The sequence below is a fragment of the Natrix helvetica genome (genome assembly GCF_964273705.1).
Source record: "Natrix helvetica genome assembly, chromosome: 1".
NCBI classification, from domain to species: Eukaryota; Metazoa; Chordata; class Lepidosauria; order Squamata; family Natricidae; genus Natrix; species Natrix helvetica.
Genome location: NC_138548.1, coordinates 343291421 through 343317122, shown reverse-complemented (window position 1 = coordinate 343317122; position 25702 = coordinate 343291421). Strand labels below are relative to the sequence as shown.

Genomic DNA, 25702 nt, shown 5'->3' with positions numbered 1-25702 from the left:
CTGGCCGTCGGAGGCCAGAAATGGGTCTGTTTCTAGACTTCCAGGAGACTCATTTTTTGCCCTCCCAGAGCCTCCAAGTGGGCCTTGCACTTAGTGGAGACTCCTGGGAGGAGCAGAATGGGGTGGTCGGGGCCAGCCAGTTCTTGCAACTACCGGTTCGGGCGAACCAGATGTAAATTTAAGATCCAGTTCACCTGAACCAGTGCAAACCGACTGAATCCCACCCCTGAGGTAATCAGTATTATACATTAGGACCATTGTTGTAGTGACAATCTACCCATCTTAAAGATTTGGTTTGAGTCTATTAGCTATTTAATTTGCTGACCTGCTTTTCTACATATATAGATATCAAATAAAATGGGATTATATCCTATGGATCTGCAGTTTGATACTGTGGAGACAGTATTGCCCAGAACTATTTTGGGGAAATGGCTCCACAGATAGGAATGGAACCAATGCAACACCATAGTGCCACTTGATAAGATACCATCGTCCACTGTATCAAAAGTTACTGAAAAGTTTGAAAATGCTTAAGTGTCTTCATTGTAATTCCAATATTCTGAAATAGATTTTCAGGATATTTTTCAGGCAAACGGAAAATGAAAAAAACTGTTGTCTTTCAAAGTAAGTAATAGAATATGGAGTCCATAAAATAACAATTAGACACTCCCCAAATCACATCCCAGTACTACAGTTGGTGAGCTAATAGGAAAGCAAAGGCTGTTACAAGAGAGATTTGTTGCTTAACGGATCGTGGTATGTGATGTTTAAAGCAGATGAATTATATATTCTGGATGTTCAGAAATGTTTCGCAATCTGCAAAGGTTAAAGACCGGAATGTTCAAGTGCAGCAATAAAAATCTTAGAGGAACAAACAGATCAGAGAACTTTCAATCTCCCAATGGTGTAAGATGATGCAGAATATGGAAGCAGATGGAAGGTCACTATTAAAATAGCAGAACAGGGGAAAGTCAAAACTTTTTTGAAGTGTTTAAGATATATAAATGTTGAAGAAATCTAAAAAGTACATCATTGTAACACAATGTAAATGGCATACATTTTTGCTGTTTGTTCATCTTGCCTTCAGAAGTTATGGGTGCTCCATCAATGGAGATTTTTAAGAGTTTCGGCAGCCATTTATCTGAAACAGTATAAGGTCTTCCGGTTAAGGATTGGATAAGAAGACATTCAAGTTCCCTTCAACTGCTATTCTGTTATCTTGGTAGCTTGAACAGGAAAAAAATGCTTCTTAGACTTAGACTAACTTTGTCACTTTGAATGTACACTAATCGGCATACATTAAAATGAAATTTCGTTGCATACAGCTCTCAAAGGGTCATCACCTCCAGTTCACACTACAGAAAAATGACATAATAAATACAAAATTATGCATATACCCACATGTATTATATGACACTGAGAAACAACACAGTCTAGTCCGGATGTGGATTCAATTGGCCAATTGCAAGCAAACTGACAGTGGTTCAAATATTCAACTTCTGCAATTTACGGTTATTACTATGTTCTGCTTCTTACACCACTCACTACTTTTCCTTCTACAATCCAAAGCCCATTTATGAAGCATCCAAACCTTTCGGGGTGCTTTTCCTGTCTTAGGTATGATGCAATAATTGACTTTTATAGCAGTTTTCCCTCCGTGGTCTTACACAACACTGAGCTACCTCTCTGAAATTATGTGTCATTTTGTCCTCGTGCTGGTTTTTGGTTTTGTACAAATTTCCACTGGGGCTGAATGGAAATTCCGCTTGACAAAAAAAAAAAAAAACAGTTCCAAGTCGCGGTCGCATTTTTCCAGCCGTGCAAGTTTGCGCAAGTGTGTAACTTCTAGATTCTTTCAGCTCTTCTTCGTGCATTTAAGAGCTTTCCCAGTCCAAGCTAGGAGAAACTGGGCACGGCAGCCTCTCCGTTTCTCCCCAGAAGGACATTATACGCATTTAAACCCCTTCTCCTTTACACCCAGAGAGAATAATTCGAATCCATTCTAGGGCGAATGCTACAGGCTTCCTCTTCCTCCGCCCCGGATCACACCTGGGAGGGTGGAGCAAGGAGAGCCGTTGCCCGTCATTGGCTTGTTTCCTATGGGGTGAGGGGGGTGGATCTCGCCGCCAGGCTGCGCGGGGAGGTGGGGGAGAAAGCATCGCTGCTTTGCAAGACGGGAAATGGCAAAGCTTAGACGGTCTTCTTCGGACCGCCGCGCTAACTACGCTTCCCTGCATGCTCCTGGCCCTCAGAACGCTGGGGGTGGAGGGGATGGAATCGCTCGGTGCACTGTGGGAGTTGTAGGACCGGCGGACGGAGCCGCGTTCAACTTCCCGTCGGCCCTTGCGCGCCTTTGCTGCCTTGGGGCGGAGGCGGAGGGGAGGTGGCGTTGCGGCATCCAGCGGCAGACCGTAGGCCGACTGGGAGCCGGGTTTTTTTTTGACTCAGCCCGGAGTCCCTTCCCGCCGCCATCGATGTGAGCAGACGGCCCGGGTGGGGAAGATTGGGAGGGCGGGCGGGGCCGTGTGTGGGTGGGGCCGGCTCGGTGTGTGTGGGGGGTGATCCTGCCTTCTTCACACTCGGCTCCAGAGGGACGGCGCGACTTAAGAAGCGCTGCCTCTCGGGAGTTAAAGGCCAACGGTACCCCTCCCGGCCTCTACCCAGCCTGGCCCGACCTGGTCTGCCTCCTCCTCCGCCTCCTCCTCCCTCCCTCCCTCCCTCCGGTCCCAGCGCCTCTCCATGAGCGGTTGGTGCTGCTGTCAGGCCGGCGCGCGCTCTCGCTCGCTCGCTCCACATCTCATTCCCCCCCCCCTCCCTGCCGGCACGCGACGAAACCACAAGACGCGAAGCCGAAGCTCGCTCGCGCCTCCTTTAGCCCCGGAGCCTCATCTTTGCCCCCTCCTCCTCCTCCTCCTCCTTGAGTAACATCGAGACGCGAAACAGCCTTGCGCCGCAGCGGAGTTGCCCACGCAAAGACAACGGCGGAGATATGAAGATCAAAGATGCCAAAAAACCATGTAAGAAAGATCCTTCCCCCCCCCCTCTCTTTCGGAGACTTGCCTTTTGCTTTGCTTTTGAAAAAGAAACGGGTATCTGTATTATAGTCAATCCTGGGTGTTTCCACCACGTAGCTTCTGTATAGGCTTTTTTCTGCTTCTTTTTGTATTAGAAATGACTGTGGCAAAGTACTATTTTAAAACAATGCATTGCAAAGTACTTGTTTTAAAACGACCAAGAAATGATTGTGAAAGTGTGTGGGTGGGGGGTGGGGTGGGGTGGCAGAGGCATTTACTAGTAGTTGAGCATCCAGTGCATACATGCATTCTTGAAAATAAGTCCCATTAATCCTATTTAACTTAGTATTGAGGAAAAAACCGTGGTTTTTTAAATAGTGAAAGCATAAATAAAAATCAGTATTGTTTTCTTTTGACTAGTTGCATGGATGTAGGGAACTAAATTCCTGGTGGAATGGAATTGATTAGGTATATTACAAATGTTTACGGTAGCAATAGCATTTAAGCTTATATACTTCCCTATAGTGTACAGCACTCCATGCCAGAATAGCAGAAATGATCAAGGGGAAATACAATTTCCTAAGTAAAACTTCATTTTTTCAGAACACCTGTAAAAGTGACGTCTCTTGCTGTTTGTCTTGGCATGAAATTATTTATGCAAGACTGCTTAAGTTTAACTAAAACGAAGTATTGCATTTGGTAACTTAATAAGAACGTGCCCTATACCTAAACAATTTTTTAAAATTTGAAAATATACTATTTGTACTTTTTATTTCTATAGCTGGAATGCCAGTATTAATAGCTAAAGTACAAAAAAGGGAAGTGGTTAATTTAACACTTTGACATTTGTAGAAGATTATATATATGTAATTGTATTCATCAGTTTTGAGTATAATACGGTATATTCTTATCATATTTGCAGGGATAAAATACTTTCTGATTTATTGGAACAATGTGTACATGATGACACATTGTCTCATGTCTCATGAAAAACCTGCTGTACATGCATAATCAGCTAGTAAAAAGTTGTTTTAACAAGACAGCTTTTGTATTAAAATATACCTCACCGTATGGGATAGTACTTTTAGTTACAGTGTGCCTTCTCTATCTGAGATCTGGGAACAAAATGTTGATGGCCACCTTCAAGGTCACTGCTTTCCCTTCCTAATGATTAAAATTAACACAAACCCCTTCAAATGCAGGACTGTGAAAGAAATAAAGTCTCTCTGAAATTGTGTTAACGAAAATTCTGCTTCTGTAAAAACAGAAAGATACTGTGGAAGATTTAAGACCTTCAAATGAAAATGTACCTAAATAAAGTTTTCTGAAAACTAAGAGTTAACTTGCTTCTGATAACTACATGTAGAATAATTCAAACTCATGTTTCCCAACAAATCCATAAAATCTAACTTCAGATTAGATGATTGTTCCTTTTGCTGTTCTGTTGGCAGAAATAATGTTCAAGGTTTTCTTAGTTCATTTAACTTTATTACACAATAATAAAAAGTTATAAACAGGTGACTTATGTTCCAATATTGTTTGAAGTATGGATTGTAACATTTTGATTGCAATTTATGAAGCAACCTATGTAAAAAGCTTTAAAGCAGGAATTCCATATCTCCTCTAAAAAGTAATACTCCAAACGAAATATACATTAACTAGAGAAGAGTGAATTTGTTGTAACTATGTGCAATTAAAAGATGCTTTACACCTCCCCTGGACTCTGTTTCCACTTCCCCAAGTGAGGTACGGTATATATCTCACAATTTGGGAAAGTCTGTTTTATAGCCTCTTCAAATTAATCAGCCTTTTGCAAAGTACTGTTTTAAAATAATATCAAATCTGCACCCAAACATTTCCATCTAATGTTTTCAAATGCTTAAGCTGTTCTGAAAGTATTCTGGTTGGTCTTAGCTTTAATTCACTGATTCCTGAGTAATTTAAATAGCTGCTTTTGGGGGGAAAAAACCACTGAAGTGCTTTTGTTCTTAGAATTGTGCATATGCATACATATTTACATATGCACACTTGACCAGCCCATTGGAGATAACAGAATTTAAGCAAAGTTGTCATATACTATATATTGTGTAACAAAATCCTTATAATATGGGAATCAATGGAAATACATAGAAGTGAACTTATCCTCTTATGAGAGCTTTTATGAACACCAAACAATTTTCATTAATTTTTTAACAGAATAAAGTGGCCTGGTAAATAAAATAATATTTGTTATTTCTAACAATAAAGCGCTCTCTCTCCCTCTCTCTTTCTCTCTTTCTCCACAGCTTTTCCATGGTTTGGAATGGATATTGGTGGAACGCTAGTGAAACTTGCATATTTTGAACCTATAGATATTACTGCAGAAGAAGAGCAGGAAGAGGTTGAAAGTCTGAAGAGTATTCGCAAATATTTAACATCAAATGTGGCCTATGGGTCCACTGGTATTCGAGATGTCCACCTTGAACTTAAAGACTTGATACTCTTTGGACGAAAGGGAAATTTGCACTTTATCAGATTCCCAACACATGACTTGCCTACTTTTATTCAAATGGGAAGAAATAAAAACTTTTCCACGCTACATACGGTGCTTTGTGCCACTGGCGGTGGTGCTTATAAATTTGAAGAAGATTTTCGCACAGTAAGTAGTTTAGTTGTATGCTCTCTCACTCTGATTGACAGAGTATTTATACTGATCATCTGCGGTGATAAAGTCATTAATCTGTGTAGCAATTAGCATTTAGGCTTATATACCTCCCCATAGTGCCTTACAGCACCCTGGGCAGTTTATAATGTCATTATTTGTGCATTGCTCCCAACAATCCGGGTCCTTATTTTACTGATCTCGGAAGGATGGAAGGTCGAGTCAACCTTGACCCTGTCAGGATTCAAAGTCCAGACTATGGGCAGAGTTTCCCTGCAGTACTGCCCTTTAACCACTGCACCACCAGGGCAGTCACTTCTTTTTCATAAGGCAAGGGTCTGATAAGGACAAAGAGATCTCTAGATTTGTACCTTGGAATTTGACTGCTGAAGAATCACAGTCTGCATGTAGGGAGGAATAACTTCCTAAATAACTCATTGTTTTCTTTGCAATTCTGTACAAAAGAGCTGGCAAGATTCCCCTGCATCGTTCTTTTAAGTATTACAGCAAAAAAAAATTAAGATATGGTGACATAGATGGGATTTGTAGTATGTGGATATATTGGGCCTTGCCCTGTTCAGGCAGTTTCCTTTTGTCTTTTTCTTTGTTTAGCAGCCAGCAGTTGCAATTATTACATGTAAAGTAGGAAGGCAATTGGACAAATTTAGATACTTGCTGGACATGTGAACTGAGAGGCACATGCTTATCTGATGTATCTTATAAATTGTCATGCGCTGCATATTACGTATACAATAACCCTCAACTCCAGTATGTTGCAATATAACACTTTCATCAGCTGCAGCAATCTAAAGTCCTTTTTAAAAAGAAAAATGATTATGACATTTTTATAAAAGGATCAGGATAGTATTAATGATGCAGTGGAAACTTGACTTTATATTTTGATAGTGAATATATTGCATTGCTCTAATCTATCAATAATCAAATTATCCATAACGCGCTCCAAATTTTTTAAAAATATTTTCAGCCTGCCTTTATAATTTTTATAAATAATCCAAAGCATACCAAATAACCTAAATAATACTTCTTCCTCCTCCTATTTTCCCCACAATTTTGAGGTGAGTTGGGCTGAGGGAATGACTGGCCTAACATTCCCCAGCTGTCTTTTATGCCTACACAGGGACTAGAATTTATACATGGTTTCTAGGCCAGCACCTTAACCACTAGCCCAAACTGGCTCTTAAGACTATAGCTTCCAGTATTACCTTTACCAGAGCTATAACTGTAGTTCAACTGCTGGAAGATCATAAGCTCTCATTTGGTGTAGATGGAGAAAAAAAAATTTTTTTTTACAAAAATGCTAGAAAGATGGTTTAGATCTAGAATGAAAGATCAGGTGCCTGTAGCCTCTTTAAGTTTTGTTCAGGAACATGTTATGCTAATCAATATTTCCTCTTCTTTTTGGAGATTGGAGACCTCCAGCTGCACAAATTGGATGAACTTGATTGTCTCGTCAAAGGCTTGTTATATATAGATTCTGTCAGTTTTAATGGCCAGGCAGAATGCTACTATTTTGAAAACGCATCAGAACCTGAAAGATGCCAAAAGATGCCTTTTAACCTAGATGATCCATACCCTTTGCTGGTTGTAAACATTGGCTCAGGAGTCAGTATTTTAGCAGTTCATTCCAAAGACAACTACAAGAGAGTGACTGGAACAAGGTACACATATAAATGCATGCCAAGTTTATAATATTGTGCTTTCTCAACCATCTTTCAGATATGTCCGTTCAGAACTATGTCTTTTTCAAAGTATCTTTTGATTTTACAGTATGAGTTATTATGCTTATGTGTTTATGAAATATATTAAATGGCCATCTCAGGTTTATTTTGGAGAATATTATGGACTGATCATTATTAGATAAATTATTTTTAAATCATCATAGGTTAAAAAAAATCAAAGAAAAGCAAGCCATCAAGATTAAGAAAGTCCCAATTGCTGATGATCAGTCCTTTGGTAATAGTTGCAGTAATTTATTTGTGGTATGAGTTGACAGATTATTTGACTATCTTGGTTTCCAGATAGACATCTTAAGGTGGACTTGTTACATTCAGAATAATGTTCATAAAGTACCCTATGGAGTGGCAGACTGTAATAGAAATTAAAGTATTTACTATATGTTGGTTCATTAAATACACTTCCTCTTTTATATCTTTACAAATGTTTTTCTCACGTCTCAGTTGATCATATTATATCTCTTTCCTAATTTTAAATAGGTGAGACATGATCATCATTGCATTAGTTAAAATGTTTAATTTTACAAATATTTCATGTTCAGTCTAGGTGGTGGGACCTTTCTTGGTTTGTGCAGTTTGCTGACTGGATGTGAAAGTTTTGAAGAAGCTCTAGAAATGGCATCCAAAGGCGACAGCACACAAGCTGACAAGCTAGTCCGGGATATTTATGGGGGAGACTATGAACGGTTTGGCTTACCAGGATGGGCGGTGGCATCTAGGTAGGTATTGCAAAGTAACACAGATCCTGAATTCATGACGTGATGTGTTAGTAATATATCCATTGTATTATATTATTAATTTACAAATATCTGAGAAATATAGAACAGTAATACATTTTTGAAATGGAAAGCATGTTGGTGGCATGGAAAGAGTAGTTTTAATAGTACCCTCCACCCATTAGATTATATATATTTAATATTTTGCTTTAATAAAGATTTGTAGAACAAAATTGAGTAAGACTTTTAGGTTAAATTTACATTCTCATGCCACATAGTTTCTGAGAAAAGCACTAATGCTGTGGAAGGAGGAAGGAAAGAGAAGAAAAGGACAATTGATAGAAGGTTCTTTGGTAGCAAGAAGAATGGCACCTTCTTCAAAGCACCTAAAGGCAAGACAAGAAATAAGACATGGAAACTTATCAAGGAGAGATCCAGCCTAGAACTAAGGAGAAATTTCCTGACAGAACAATTAACCAGTGGAACCACTTGCCTCCAGAAGTTGTGGGTGCTCCATCACTGGATATTTTAAAGAAGAGGTTGGACAGTCATTTGTCCAGAATTGTATAGGATTATCCTGCTTGAGCAGGAGGTTGGAGTAGGACCTCCAAGATCCATTCCAACTCTCTTATTCTGTTACAGTGGACAGATTCAATTACAGCGATAAAGATTACGCCATTGGGAGACTTGTAGCAGATTAGGAGTCAACTGTCATGGAGAAAATCTGCTTGAGTGGTCACTACAAGTCGAAAACAACTTGATGGCGCATATCAAATCATAACTCAGAGTTATCTGGTTAAAATTCTAATTAATTGCCTAGCACCAATAGTTGTCATTAAAGCCTTGCAAACTGACTTCTGTCATCAAACCCACAAGTAGTGCTTGCCCACTGAAATTGATTTAAATATGCATTTCAGTTGAGTCCCCAGAATGTCAGTTAAACAATAAAATATGTATATCTTGGTATCTTGAAATATCTTTGCAATCATAGTCATATGACTGAAGATGTTTTCAGCTAGGTTTGCTTAGAAAACAGCAGAAGATTGATTTATAGCTTAACTGACTAAGGCTTTGTTGCACAGAGTAACATTCTTTCCCATTGCCAATTATGTTTGGTTTCCGTTCAATATCTACTTTGTCAATCTACCATATTTTTTGACTATAAGACGCAGAAAAGGGGTATGCAGAGAGTTTGAGAGGCCTGCAAAGTGCTCCTGGGGGCTGGGGGGGCAAAAATGAGCAAAAAATGGTCTGTTTTTTGTGAAAACGGGCCCGTTTTTTTGCAAAAAAACCCAGGGCATGCATAAGCTTTGGGAGGCTTGTAGAGTGCTCCTGGAGACTGGGGTGGTGGCGGTGGTGCAAAAATGAGCAAAAAATGGCCTGTTTTTTGCTTGTTCTTGCCTTCCCCAGCCCCAGGAGCACTTTGCAGGCCTCCCAAACTCTCTGCACGTCCATTTTTGCGAAGGGGGTGGGGTTTCGGGAGACCAAAATGCTATATTCACTATATAAGATGCACCCAGATTTTCACCCTCTTGGGGGAAAAAGTGTGCCTTATACTCTGAAAAATACAATATTTTTTTCCTTCACACACAAAAAATGACTGAATTAGCTCATTTATACTGCATTAGTTTTTTTTCTTAGATAATAGTGATAAGTAGGTGACTGCTTGGCAGTAAATAGAAGAATCATACAGTTGAAAAGCATTTTGCCAGACTATCAATTAATTGCTTCAGTGCCCAAGGGTGCAATTAATCTGGTCCTGAAAAATTAAATTCAAAAAACTATTTCCTGTTCATGTTTCTATTACTTAATTTTCAGTACTTCCTGATGAATGTGCCCTTCACAATTTCCAAATCCCAGGACTTTTTTTTATTTCAGAAGACACAATAGCTCTTCCTTTATTTGATACATGGTAACATATCTCTTCTTCACAGAGTAATTAACAGTCTACTTTAAAATATATATTTGACTGCACTTAGTTCTTCTTTCTCTTAAGTCAAGAATGCCTGCATGCATTCACTGTCTCCTAATTTCCTGCTACTTCCAGAGGGGAAAAGCAAAACTAAGTAAAAAAATTAAATGGATTCATCAATAAGGGTGATTTGGAAGCACAAAATAAAGTCTGCCAGTTATATCAAAATACTATGAAGCATTTAATGACCGTGGATGTTTCCAGCCTTTTCCCATCCTACAGTCCTCCCGATAGACTAGACTTAGATCTTGTCGCTCTGACACTGAACATTTTTGATCTCCCAAAGAGGAAATCGTTTCTATAGATAGATAGGTGTAACTGGAAGAATACCAGTTCTAATTGGGGGATTTTGCAAGTTTATTTTTATAAGTGCAAAGGTGCTTTCTGTTGTCTAATTATGTGGCAACTCTTAGCGACCACATAAATAGATTTTCTCCTTGAGAATATGTCCCTAACCTGTTTTTTCAGAGTTTCACAAAAGCTTCTATCCATCAAAAGAGATAATGATCTCTGGCAGTGCACCGTCTGGCTTAACTGTATTGAGCTTTGAGTGCCAAGGTTGTTTAGCAGTTATTCTTGTTTACAGAGCATGACAGAGCTTTGTAAGCAGCTTTTATAAAGAAGTACATCTTATCACAGGTGGAGAGAGATAATATTATATACTTTTTAAAATGAACATTAAGATTGTAAACGTTTTTTTCTAGCTTTGGGAATATGATCTGCAAAGAGAAACGGGAGTCTGTCAGCAAAGAAGACCTGGCTAGAGCAACCTTGGTTACTATCACCAATAACATTGGATCTATAGCACGAATGTGTGCTGTAAATGAGGTAAACAGTGTTAGGGGAAGGATGTGGAAACTTTGGGTTGTCTTAAATGCAGATTGGAACAATTTTTGTATTAAGGACAAGCAAGTTCTTTCTCATTATAATGTCTATTCAAGATTTGTCCTTTTTTCTTTCATTGAATTGAAATACTCCAGAGCAATCCTAAAGTTGATTGGCACTTAAATCTCTGTCTGTCTGTCATACAATTTAGAGATTGTCCAATTCCAAATGACTCTAGGTGGCTTAATCAATTAAAAAAAATAACTAGTGTCCAGAAGGCAAACACTCTATAACCAAAAAAAAATGTCCTACAAAGATCAACCGCAACTCTTTTCATAGCCTTGAAGAAAGCCAGATTTTCAGTGACTTACTTCCTGAATGTTACCCAAACGGGAGCCGCACAGACCTGTGGGTGGATGCTCTTCTTTTGAGCAGCTCCTGCACCAAGAGAATGGAGGCTTCGTGGGTCCTGATACATGATATTTTTAATCAAAGAACCAGGAATGCTCCATTCTCACCAGTGGAAAGAAACAGTTGAGATAGGCATTCCATCAGCCAGTTCCTATGGCCGTTAAGGATTTTATAGGTGATAATACTGATCTTGTATTACCTTTAAAAGCCGATTGATAGCCAGTGCAGATTGTAGAGCATGCCGTCATTGCCTGTTCCATCATTCTAAATTGTTGTAGCTTCCAAATGATTCTCAAGGGCAGCCCCAAGTACAGCTTATTGCAGTAGTCCACTCAACTATATTAGCTAATTAATTATGATGTTTGGCCTAGTGCTTGGGGAGAAAGGTATCTTTGTTTTAAACTATGTTTTATGGATTGTTGTGGTCTATTCTAGGTAGGGTCATTGTATGAGATAGGCAGCCGTATAAATCCTGTAAATCAATCGTTTTTATCCCGTATACATTCCTCAGGAAGTTTGTATAGTGAACAAACACACTTCGACATTTCTGCTCTCTAAAGCGTTGCTCTCTGAATTTCTGTTTTTTATGCATGGAAAACTTTAACATAAACCAATTTTGCCCAACAGGAGAAAGAATTAGTTGCTCATTGGGAATATTTCTTGCTGTCTTTGGCTTCTTTACAGTGCTGCCTTGTTGCATATGGATCAAGCAGCATTGTACAGGGCTATGAAGACACTAAGTATTGCTTCACTGTAAACAGTGTTTTTTTTTACCTAACACATAAAAATTTGAGGAATGCCCCTTAGTATTTTGTGTATGCAGGATAAAGATTATAGGGATATGTGAAAACCATCTGATGTTATTGTCCAAAGTTTACTTTGATCTCCCATTGTTGGTATAGTTAACACTTAATAAAATGCAACCAGAATTTATAAAGCAATTTCAAATTAACAATGACTCAATGAATTACTCAGAGGCCTGACAAATTAAAATGTCTTGTCTGTGTGAAGAAGGCATGAATCTTGATATCAAATAAACTTACCTGGAAATACTGTTTTTTCTCTTTTTTTTTCTGGACAAATTCAAGAACAATTTTAAGTAGGAAGCAGAATTTTTGTCATATTCATACTGATTCCAAATGGATCCAAATTGTATTTTTACCAGGAGAAGCATTCCCTGAGCTGAGTTCTATTCAGAGAGTGTATTAAAGTGACAAAAGATTTACATGGTTCAGCTTCCTTGCAACCATTATACTAACTGCAGATGTACTCTGGAGATTTGGGAGAATTTATAGAATAGAGTATGATATGGTCTGGGAATAGAGGGGGATGGAGAATTGGCAGAAATCTCAGTTTCTCTCGACTGGTTCAGAAGACCTGAGAAGAAAAATATTGCTTTTATTCAAATAAGAAAATGTCCGTCCAACTCACTGACAGGTCTACATAGTGCTTTAAGTGGGTGGTAATTTATTTATTTATTTATTTATTTATTTATTTAATTAAATTTATAGACCGCCCCCTCTCCCCGAAGGGACTCGGGGCGGTGTACAGACACCACATTAAAACCTAATATAAAATAGATACACTTAAAAACCAATTAAACAATAAGGCTGTACAGGGTGATAAAAGTTAAAAATCAGTTTAAAACAACCCTAAAAATTTAAAAGTACAGAATTGAGGGACTAGATTGGGATTAGGCCAGGCCCGCTAAACTAAACAGGTGGGTCTTGAGCATCTTACGGAAGGAGCGGAGATCAGTGGTTGTTCTGATGTCACGGGGGAGGTCATTCCAGAGGGTCGGGCCCATCACAGAGAAGGCCCTACTCCTGGGCGTCGCCCGCTGGCACTGCCTCGTGGACGGTACCCGGAGGAGCCCCTCCCTGTGAGAGCGGATCAATTGATAAATTTCTACAGTTAAATAAAATATAGACTGTCCTAGAACAACACCTGGCCAAAGGCAGTATATAATTCTAGTATGTAAAGTAATTCTATTGAATGTAACTTACATAAACACTGGGACTATGTTCCTATGCACATTTATCTACGAATAAATCCAGAGAATAGTTGCTGAAAATTGTAGTTTTATTTTTTCTTCCACTTCAGAAAGACAACTTGAATTGTATTCAAGTTTATATTCAAGAATAGAAATATCTATTTTTTTTTCTTCAGAAAATAAACCGAGTTGTCTTTGTTGGTAACTTTCTACGTGTGAATACTTTATCAATGAAGCTTTTGGCATACGCACTGGATTACTGGTCCAAAGGCCAGTTGAAAGCTTTGTTCCTTGAACATGAGGTATGTATCAATCATATCTTTCTTTACATATCTTTACTTATATACCATAACAATGTCCAGTATCCTGTAGTTATTTAGATTCTTGATTTGATATAAATATATGCATAGATGATGTGTTTGTAGTTGAATTATCGGAGACAAATTTAAATGCTGGATTTTATGCATTACTATTATTGGGGGGAAGGACACTTCTGAAGAGAACAGTAGGGTTCAGTCTAAAGCTTTAGTAAACTTCTCTATTGGCAATATGTTTGGGAACATGTATTTATTTATTTGATAGATTTATTTCCCATCTTTTCTTTAGGAGCTCACAGCTCACACCCTCCCATTCCCCACCACCACCACCACCACCACCACCACCACAGCCATTTAAGAGAGGCTGAGCCAAATGACTGACCTAAAGTTACCCGGCAAACCTAGAATCTGGATCTCTCAAGTGCCAGTCCGTAATCTTCACTAATGTACTATATTAATTTTTTGGGACCATGCCCTTCAAAATCCTGTTGGGTGTAACCCTAGTCATAGTTGAACTCACTCACTCATTCATCACACTTTTAAGCTCACCCTTCTCTCAAAAAGCAATTCTGAGCAGTGCGCAACAATCGAATAACACAACAAATACATAAAAAATGCCAAAAAATATAAAATGACATTATTAAAAATGAAAATATTATTAACATTCTAAAATACACAGATCCCAGAGTAAAAATATTAACTACAGAGCCATCTGAGAATGTCTCCAGTTCCTTAGAAGCTGGAGGCCCTGGTGACACTACCAGGTTTTGAGGGACTTACAGAATGATAAACTTAATAGTATTCAAAGTGATTGGCTTATATTAAAATGTGTTTCAGTTGCTTGAAAAAATACAGGTTGAAAAGAAAAGACTCAGGGATTGTCTTCTAGTAACTTCTCTCAAAACGGAAAAAGAGTGGATGCAATCTTATAAGCTCAGTAAAACACAACATGACACAGAGAAATAGTGCATACAGATTTGATTTTCATGTAGTCTTATATGCAATGTCTTAAATTGATAGAGAAGCTAGCAGTAAACTGAGCTCAGTCACCATCATGATAGCCTCTCATGCCTTCAAACAGGTTGGAAAGAATTCAGAATTGACAGTAAGGAGGTTTCCAAACAGAATTCCTTGCAGAGCCCATCAAGGAAGTCCTGGGCAATTTTTTAATATTTCTTTCCTTAAGAAATTATCTCCAGTAGGAAAAAAAGAAAGAAAGTAGCCATAGATACATATAATTTTAAAGGGAAGATAATGTCCATTGGTGCTCTCATACAGTTCAGGCAGGTTAATTCTTTTAAGACTTAGTATTTGTAAGCTTGACAGAAAGATAGTGTGCAGAGGATAGAAAAGTCACAACTGTCCCAAAATATTTATACAAGGGAAAGGAAAAAGACTTTGTTTCATAATTCTGTATATTTTTTTCAAAATTATCAAATATAATGTGTCATCAAAAACTTGAATTGTGCAAAATCTTCTTTTAAATGCAGGGGTACTTTGGAGCAGTTGGTGCCCTTCTTGGATTGCCAAATTTCAGCTGAAGCTCAAAGCCACCACAATACTGAATGGTTCTCTACCTTTCTGGCATTATTACATATTGTTTTTATATCAACTGGAAGAGCAGAAGGGCTGCCATCTTTCTATAAATGTCTTTAACTGGAGGATAAAACTATCTCATTGTTGACATCTGGGTGCTCCTATAAAGAAGCACTCAGTAGAAGATTTGATACGGCATTCTCTAATCCATTTCATCAACATTCTCCAACTTGGTGCCCCTTCAAATTTCTCAGCTGGTATAGCGGTTAATAATGCTGGTTGCAATACACAAATAAGGGGCATCAAGCTGGGGAATGCCGTAATAGACATTTAATACTCAGCATGTGTTTTAAAGACATAATCTTAACTCTCTAGACCCTTCAATACTAACCCTGTTTTGCTTCAAAACTATCCTTAAGCAATTGGGTTGCATGTAATTCCACAAAGTTTGACATGGCCTTGTGGCTCAAGAGTTCATTTAGATATCCAGTCAACTCTAAAACTGATTGTAGCCATGAACGAAGAAAGGATCTTTGATGCAAAGTATTGTGTTTCAATGCAAGTAAGTTACAGCATGTTGAAATACTTATTCAGGCATCAGTGTTAAGTTTCCAAACATTAAACGTAAAAACATCAGCAACGATTTTGTACAATTGATTTAATGAATTAATCAAGAATGTGTGTATAACTACCAGTAACAGTACAAGATGACAGTAAAAAAAAAACACCATCCCATATATCTCAGAATTACTGCTATAAACAGTGCCAGCAGATATGACTGAAATCAAAGCAGCAGTGGTGTGGCAAAGGCTGGAAAGACAGATCTTTAATAAGATGCCTTTGGTGTGACTTCCCAACTCTAAGAAAGTGAGTTGATCTCATGGAACCTCTATTAAGAATATTAAGTTGGGACTAGGCGGTGTCCTTAAACCATTATGGCAGCTGTAGAGGTTGAACTGCACAGTCAATAGATCCGGTGTTCATTGCACCTTAGTAAATGGTTCCAGTGGTGCAACAGTGTGGCCTTGATATAAACTCCTATACTTACTGTATGCCACTTAGGATACAATGGTAAAGTTTACAATAGTGGCATATTTAATAGACTGCTGCAACAAAGCTTACCATAAGACCTCAGCAAAAAAAAAAAAGAATAATCTCAGAAAAGAAACTTTCTATGCACAAGGATGTAATTATTGTATTCTGAAGGAATATGCAGTTACCCAGTCCATGAATTAAAATTTTGTAGAAGGGAATCTACCATTGACTAGAATTGATCTTGAGTTTTAGGTACTGCTTATTTTACTTGATCAAGGTGATACTATTTTGGCACGTGAATATTTGATTATAGCAATATCTATATGAAAAACAACTCCAACATTCTTGGAAGTTTGGTTGGTTTAGGTGTTTTTTAAAAAAAAAATCATTTGTCTATAATTATATTTCAGTGCTTAGTATTAGTAATTGGTTTGTAGTATGTAGCAATCACCTAAAATATTTTCTGTTTTTAGAACTTGGAAATTATCTCTTTATAGCACAGGGCAACATCCAGAAATTTGTATGTACCTCACTGGTTTGAGGAAGTCAGAAAATACAACTTCAGTAAAACAACTCATCATAGAAACATTATAATTGATTATTTTAATCCTGGTCTATTTTACAAAGTATGATTAATTCCCAATTCATACCAGGAAAGTAAAAAAAATATTGTTTTTCATTTTGAGTTTTGAAACAACAGAAGCGAACAGTCTGCCTGCCTTTCTTGTTGTGAAGAGACATTTTTGGCACTACTAAAAATTATTTATCATACAATGTTTTTTAATTCAACGGGTTTACATCATGGTAACATCATAGGTGTGGAATAAGCCCCATGAACGATTTCATTGGCAATTTTTATGTTAGGCAATTCTATTTTTATTTTTGCATTATGTAATTGCATTTGTAAGAACAGAGCTTTTACAAAAATGCCATTGCAATGTTAACAAAATTCTGCCATTGTTCATGTGAATTCATGCTGTTAGCAACCTCATTTAGAACTACTGCAAGAGCTTTCTTGGTTGGGAGCGGCAGAGATCTCTCCTGAAAAGATAAAGATAAGCCAAGAGAAGGGACATTTCTTTTTTTCTCTCCTTGAGAAATTCTGAGTGTAGTGGCTCTTCAATCCCAACAGTCACACGAGTGCCTTAAGGTTCCTTTTGGAGTTTCAATGACATATTCAGCTTTTCTTGGCTTCTAATATTGGCAGCTTTCAAACAAAATTCACCCATGATACTGGATTTTTTTTCTTTTCCCCCCATTTTATTTTCAGTTCTAACATAGTCCCAGAGCCCTTACTGGTAGTTAACAATGTTCTACCTCTATCCTTAGGGGATAGATAGGATAGATAGATGATAGATAGATAGATAGATAGATAGATAGATAGATAGATAGATAGATAGATAGATAGATAGATAGATAGATAGATAGATAGATAGATGATAGATAGATGATAGATAGATAGATAGATAGATAGATAGATAGATAGATAGATAGATAGATAGATAGATGATAGATAGATAAACACAGTCTCTTAAAATAAGAGAATGCTGGCTGCTAAGGAGACAGTTTTTATTTCTTAAACCAGATCATATTTGTAGTGTGCTGTTGGAGCTAATACAATTTTCAAAGAGTTATTCTATTAAAGTATGGTTGGGTAATGTTTCTCATATGATTATCCCTTATTAAATTACTGAATTAGAGCATTAATGGACCAGTTTTCCCCTACATTCCTTGAATTAGTTCTCATTTTTATATTGCCTTTTTAAGCATTCCATGAAAAACAAGATTGTATAAAAAGCAGATCACTCTTTATCCATTTCAGAATATAACAAGAGTGGCCCTGTTGATTTGTTGTAAGAGTGTGGTCCCGTTTGCAGTGTGGGTTGAGTGCACAATCTTTTTGAATCTCACCGATCAAATGAATTCAGAGTAGTGTGTTGGCCCTTTTCACTGTACTGCTCCTTATATCTTGAATAATAAGATTGTATTGTGACCGTTTGCAAATTCTTTATGATGCTTGGGATCGGCAAATTTAGTGCTTTGCCTACCCCAAGCATTATAATTTGACAATGCATATAAAATCGAACTGCATTTGATCAATGTTCCTTATGTCTTTTGGATTTGGTTTATAGGGTGCAATTAAATGTTTCAGGTTTAGCATGATGTAATTTAAGGTGATCATCTTCAAAACATGCACCAAAACATTGTTACTATCAGCTGTAGGGGTTGTTTTGTTGTTTTTTGTTTTGCAATATGCTTTCATGGAATAGAGGGATGTATTAGAAGGGAAAGAATCATGCCCGTTGAAAGCCTGAACAGCAACATGCTAAATTTTAATGTGAGTGTACTCCTGTTGATCTTTAAACTTATATCTTTGAATTTTTTTAAGAAAGCATGATTTTACTTAGAGCCAGTTGAATGACCACTCTCCACTAATTAATTGTTTTGTAGATAGTATATTTATAATTTAAATGCTTAATTCAATATATGTTTTACTAGGTAAATTACATAATTTAGAATTTTTAGCTTTCTAAAAAGTCAGCCTCCTTTTAGGATCCAGTATTTTTGTTCTTAAATGGAAATCAATGCTGCATGGATGGTAGAATTTTAAAAAGTAGATAGGGATTATGACTATAAAGTAACCTGCCATTAAAAGTAACACCTTTCACTACCATTCTAATGATATACTAAATCTAGCTTTACTTTTAAGTGTAGGGTTTTGATAAAACACAATGAATGTTCATATTTATTTGATTGATACTTCCTCTTCTGCCTCCCCCACCCCTTCTTTGTCATATGCATGTTAAACAGTAGCATCAATTTATTTATGCCTGTTGTAAATTAAAGTAACTAAGCTTTTGCATTGCAAACTTTCTGTTTTGGGGAAACAGCCGCTTCCTTAATTCAAAAGTAACCTCCTTTTAAGTATGTTATAGAATGCACTGCAGCAAATATAAGTGTTCTTACACAAAATAATATACTTTATATTCTAAATGTTTAATGGGAAACCAGCCTGCAAGCAAGCATTCTTCTAGGTAAAATACCTTAGTAATTACGTTATATTAATACCTTATGTTAATTTTCCTTAAAAATTAACATTTTAGGACATTTGATTTTGGGACATGTTTGAGATACAGGAAGTATCCCTCTTGGCCAGTTGTTGGTCACACGACTGATATGCATTAATTGATCTATTTCTAAAGGTTTTGCCAAATATTTGAACACAAGCATTGCTTCTACAAATGATGATGATTCACATCTCTTACTACCTTTTACTGTGTATTTTATGCATAGGGGACAAATGGAGAGGAATCTAGAAAGCTGCCTTTATTAATTCAGAATATTTTCCATCTTATTCAGTATTATCAACATGGGCTGGCAGCATTCCTCATTGTGTCCTTATCAGTTTTACTGGAGATTCCAGGGAGTCAACCTGGGACATTAGGGTATTGTATAAAGCAGCTCCTCTACTCTTCAACCGCAACTTCTGGGTTACTTGAAAATGAACTATAAAAGGAGTGCCTCAATTACTTAACCATAACTAGAACTTCTCATGAAACATAAGTCTGAGAACACCATAGCTTTGTGCCATGGGAAGGTTAGATCCATTTGGCTCTACAGTATTTTTATCCTCAGTATGATGGAAGCCAACTTGATATAGGACAGAACTAGTGCTGCCTTAGCTGAATAGGAAAGCATCAGAACTCTATTCTCAGTCATACCCTTTGACTTGTACTGGTCTCCTTTATGAAAAAGCAGAATTCAGTTTTGGGTTGTGCAACGTGTGCCCAAGCAGCTGCTTATACAGTAACACCCGGAACTTCTTTTAATAGGAATTTGGGAGGGAGAGACAAAGCTGTGGAAATGAATTCTGGTTAGCTTAAAGCAGCCTTTTGCCTTCCAGGTGGGTTAGACTGCAGCTCCCCTTTATAATTCTGGGTTATAAACAAAGAGTATTAAAAATACCCTAGCAAGCCCCAATTCAGACAATTTGGCCAGAGAAAAGGGGAGTGGGTTTGTGTGTGTAAGCACATGAGTGCTATTCCTTGTTTGCTTTGTACTAAATTGTATTTTCAAACAGAAAATTTGCAACAGCACTGGAATTGTTCCTTAGAGTTATGTACTAAACAGTTAAGAGTCCTTAATAATGAAATAACTATTACTTGAAGTATTAGCTAACAACGAGGGGAGGAAAAACACTGTAAACAACAATCTCTTCTATTCTCTCTCTCTTCTCGCCTTTTCTACTTTCTGAGGGAAATGTGTAGCAAGATATAGGCAACACAGCAGAAAGGATTAGGCCCTGGGGCTTCCTGAAGGGAGTGCAAAAACATATCCATACCTCCTTATGGCTTTGGCATCTCCCTTTGCACAGAAGAAGGTTCCTTGCAGAAGGGCAGTTCTCTACTTGATTACCCTGAATTCTGCCTTGCATTTCTTTCTCCACAAGTGACCCAAAGGGAAGTGGGTAAATTCAAGGAGGCAACTACACTCTAGCAGATAATGCTGCTACGGCTACTCTTTCTTAATAATTCACCTGCTGATTCATCCTAGTCTTTGGCCTTTTAGAAAGAGGGAAGGAAGGAAGGGAGAACAATATCAAGTTGTGAGAATGAACTACTTGGGCCTAGTCATCATTACCAACAGACCTCTCAGAGAATGAGGGGATGATGGGGCTGCTTCTCTGATGGTGAAATATCTTGCGTAGTATATTTTGCACCATCTCTTTATTAAAGGTGTCCTGAAGGGAGGTAGAAGTGTAACATAAGCATGTTTTTTTTTAATCAAATGCTTGTTTAAAGTCAAATGTAGGTAAGACCCTTAGTAGCCCTAGATGAGGGGCACGGAGAGAAACTTTAAAACAATCACAAGTTAGTCTAAGGTAAAACTATTTCTCATGGTCTTGCTTCAAGCCCTGTATCTTGTAGTCAAGAGTTTGTCATAAAACACTGTAATTAGCATATGTATGATAAAATACAGAAATTTATTTCCAGAGTTACAAAAAGAGTTGTTCCTGAGTTCATCCATCATTGTAGTTCAGGTGTGTTTGTATAAAGATCATGATTCAACCAACATATCCCATGTTAACTGAATCCATTGCTATGTTCCCTACCGATTTTTGTGAAAACAATTTTTTAATTTGTTGTTGTTAAACCCATCATTCCATAAAACTTACTAAAATTGTAGGCAGAGTTTTTCTGGAATCAGAATGAATTTAAGTTTTCATTTTAAGCAGTGAAAAGAAACACATTTTAAGCAATAGTTAACATGCTGCAGTTAATAATTACTAAGTGGTTTTTTTAAAATGAAAGTTTTATAGATGGCCTGGTTTCAGTATTCAGGACGATTTAATATCCATGTTATTTGGAAATAGAGAAGATAGTCTTCATATTTCCCAGCAAAGTTGGCATTTTAACTTTTTTTAAAAAAACAAAAGAAATCTAATGACTCAAATTGTACCTAGAAACTCTGTGACATGTTCTTATTTCCAAAATGTATATATAATATACTGTGAGAACCATTTCTCATATATTGCCTTATTCTGTTGCAGTAAATTTACTGTCTAGGCTTAGGATTCTGACAACGGTGTAAAAATGTATGTTTTGCAAATTTAAATCATAGTTACTAAATTATTTAACATATCTTTTGTAAAGTGTTTAATTTATTTTTAATGTCAAAGCTTTTCTGTATTGTTTTCATGCAACCAAATAATGGAAATCTATGCTGCACTCATTCCCATCAGAATTGTATAAAAATTCCTGACAGCTTGCATGAGTAAATATGAAATCTAATTTTGTTGTTCAATAATGGGCTTTTGTGTTTTTCCTAGCTTCAGTGTTCTGTAGACAGAATTTTATTTTTTTCTAAATAAAGTCGAATGGATGGTTGCCTTGACCATATTTGATTTTATTTTTTGAAGGTATTAATAAAAGAGTGAGAAATCTAGCTTATGTTTAAGAAAATAAACTTGACTTTGGTGGATAAAATCAGAGCAACAAAGAAGTACTGTAATCCTCCTGAGAGAAAGAATAATTATGGTAAGCTATCGCTAACAAAGGATTGATTGGTCTAATCCTTTTTTTCTTATTTTGGTCATATTTTATCAGTGATTCTTACAAAGAGTGTGTACAAGCAAGCGGGTAATGAAATCTGATATAATCTGATATAAGTATTACAACATTGTTTTGGTTTTTGCTCCTTCAGATTTTGGAGTATGACTTTACTTGAAGTTTCAAGTCCCTGCATACCCAGCCCTCTCTTCACCTTATCTATTCCATAACAAAGAGTTAGGTTTGATAACAAGGTTTTCATTTCAGTGATTTTTTTTTAAGTGTGTAAAAAAACACATCATGGCCAACAAGTGATCTTTTTGTTCCTGCAAGCAGGAAATCAGTTCAGTAATAGTCATAGTCACCTGCTTTCACCCTTAAAGTAACACTAGGAATGTGCTCAGGGGTTCATCCTGAAATTTAGCATTCCAATACCATGGAATTCTAAAAAATATACTTGATCCATTCAAATATACATTCCAATAATAACAGACTGAAATCCAATAACTAGTAAGTATAGGTAATCATTGAATTGACGATCAGCTTTTTAAATAAAACTTTATTACATTTCAGGAAAAAAATATACAAAAAGCAAAGAGAAAAGAATTAAAAAGTGGGGAGGCTAGGGAAAAAGCAAAATCAGACACAGGAAAAGTAACTCCTGAGTTGTAACTTCTTTCATCCTAAAGTAGTCTAATCATCAGTACCTAAGATTAGGGGGGCATTTTTTCAGTTTCAACCCAAAAATCCAGGAGTTATTTCCAAGTATAGAAATGAAGCTAGATGAAAGTCTTTTCTTTAATCAAAGCATTTTTTTTGTCATCTCCACCAACTACATTAATTTCATTTTTCTTCTATTGTGGTATATAAGTCCTTCCATTTCTCTGCCTAAGAGAAGCCTTGCTGCTGTTGTCTTCTATAAGAACAAAGTACCATGTTTTTTTCTTACCTGTTTATCCATCAAACCTTAAAAGAAAAGCCTCTGACTTTATTTATACATTCAGGTTAAGAATTATCTGAGTTAAAATACATATCTGACTCCAATAAAGTCAGCTTTCTTACATGTCCATCAGAGGTGATAAAAAGTGTACATTTCCAACATTTGACACACCCATATACATGTTTGACAATTTTAGCAGGTATTACATGCCAAAAGTACAACTTATAAAAAGTACAACATAAAAATTCTGTTTCAAGTTATAATCCAGAGTTGAACATTAACTTTTATCTGCATTTTTACTTACCAAAGTTTCTTACACTGACCTCTCTCTAGAAGAACTGATTTTCTTATAGAGTCAAAATCATTTTTAAGGCTAAAGTAGTTTGCTTCACCGGGTAGAAAGCTGACTTGTCTTTTGGGAAAATCCCTTCTGCTGCTGTACTGGATGGAAATTTTTCTCTGGGAACACATGGAGCTGAGGTGTAGTATGTACATTCCCTTAAGAGAACTTGGTCACCAGCATCTCTTAACATCTGTAGGCTTTACCTGAAATTGTGTTGTGCTAAAATGTAAACAGATACCAAGAGCCTAAACATTCCTTTGCAAACAGGCTGCATTCAAACAGCATCTTGTGGTTAGGTAGGAACCAGCGAGATGAAGTTCAACAGGGACAAATGCAAAGTCCATCATTTGGATAGGAAAAATCGAAGCCGTGCATACAGAGGCAAGTGGACAGGATGACATACTGAACAACAGTACTCAAAAAGAATTTGTATTGGTGAATCACAAATTAGACATGAGCAGCAAGGAAAGGGAAATGCAATGGAACAATGTTATTACCATAATCAGCATTAACATAATCGTATTGATCAAATTGCATCTACAATAATATGCTGGTTCTGGGTATTGCATTTTAAGGAGGACATAGAAAATCCCTTGGAAAGAGCATAACTAAAATTGGAGAATTAGGTCATAATGCTAATGAGAAATGTGATATTTTTAGCAACCAGTTTTAAAGAGCCTGGCTGTCTTCATTTCACTGCTTCGTTTCATATGTAGTAAGGGAAATGTTTTACATTATTTTTAAAAATGGGACAGTGGTTCAATTTTGATGTTGCACTAGATAAATAATATAGAGGATGGATGGATAGATAATAGATTGATTGATTGGTTTCTTATGAAGAAAATTTATATGGCCACCTAACTCGTAGTGATTGGATAGCTTGTGGAAGTAAAATCCCAAATACAAAACCCAATGAACCCCCACCTCCATGTGATAAGCCAAACCATTTGATGGGCTTCATACCATACCTGGGGTTCCCAGGCCTACTGGCAAAACCATATCCATGGCCTTCATACTGTCAAAGTAGGAGCTAGTCTTACCTTTCCAAGGATGTGACAACTACTACAAAGAAGACCCTTCTTTGTCCCAGTAGGTGGCCCTTCTTAAGAGAGAGTATCCATAACATCCCCTGCCTTTCCACTCTGGTGGGTGTATTTGGTGGATGTAAGCGAGCAAAGATGGTCTTTGAAATCACCTTCCCCCAGGCCACCTAGGATTTTAAAGGTGACAACCAACGCCTTGAAGTGGACCCGGAAGCAAATCAGCAACCAATGCTGATTTCCTGCAAGAGATGTGACACATGTAAATCCTGACTTGCACAAAACCATGTGGGCTGCATATTTTGAACCAAATGGAAGCTTCCGGATATTTTTCAAAGGCACCCCCAGATACTTCACATATATAAAAAATTAACTCCTTAGGTCTTGGGACAAATGCAAGACAGATTGACTTATTTCAATCTGGATGGATGGCAACCGACTAAAACTCAACCCTTCCAAGACGGAGTGGCTGTGGCTTCCGGCCCCCCGGTTCAACCAGGTGCTTCCATCTCTGGCCATTGGGGGCGTCCAACTAGCCCCCATGGAACAGGTGCGCAATTTGGGCGTCCTCCTTGATGCCCGGCTGTCCATGGATGACCATGTAACAGCCGTGGCAAGGGGGGCGTTCCATCAGGTCCGCCTGATGCGCCAATTGCGCCCCTTATTGGACCGGGATGCCTTACGCACAGTCACCCATGCGCTAGTGACGTCTCGCCTGGACTACTGCAATGCTCTCTACATGGGGCTTCCCTTGAGATGCACTCGGAGACTACAGTTGGTCCAGAATGCGGCCGCGCGGGTGATTATGGGGAGGACTAGATACTCCCCTGTAACACCTCTCCTGCGCGAGCTGCACTGGCTTCCTGTGGTCTACCGAGTGCGTTTCAAGGTTTTGATTATGATCTTTAAAGCGCTTCATGGCTCAGGACCTAGTTACATGCAGGATCGTATCCTGCCCCACACATCCCTACGACCAATTCGCTCACACAGAGAGGGACTTCTCCGGGTGCCGTCCTCCAAACAGTGTCGGGGGGCGACACCCAGGAGCAGAGCCTTCTCTGTGATGGGCCCAGCCCTGTGGAATGACCTCCCCCGTGACATCAGGATTATTTCCG

At 37.7% G+C, this 25702-nt stretch overlaps 1 protein-coding gene across 1 annotated transcript; it reads left to right on the top strand.

Moving 5' to 3' along the window:
* Nucleotides 1-2352: 2352 nt before the first annotated feature.
* Nucleotides 2353-22110, top strand: LOC309382779 (pantothenate kinase 3). The gene is made up of 7 exons (XM_081934642.1): nucleotides 2353-3017; nucleotides 5300-5652; nucleotides 7081-7334; nucleotides 7952-8128; nucleotides 10802-10925; nucleotides 13503-13628; nucleotides 15134-22110. The coding sequence occupies exons 1-7, from the start codon at nucleotides 2990-2992 to the stop codon at nucleotides 15182-15184; spliced, it is 1113 nt and encodes a 370-aa protein (XP_081790768.1). The 5' UTR covers nucleotides 2353-2989; the 3' UTR covers nucleotides 15185-22110.
* Nucleotides 22111-25702: the final 3592 nt, after the last annotated feature.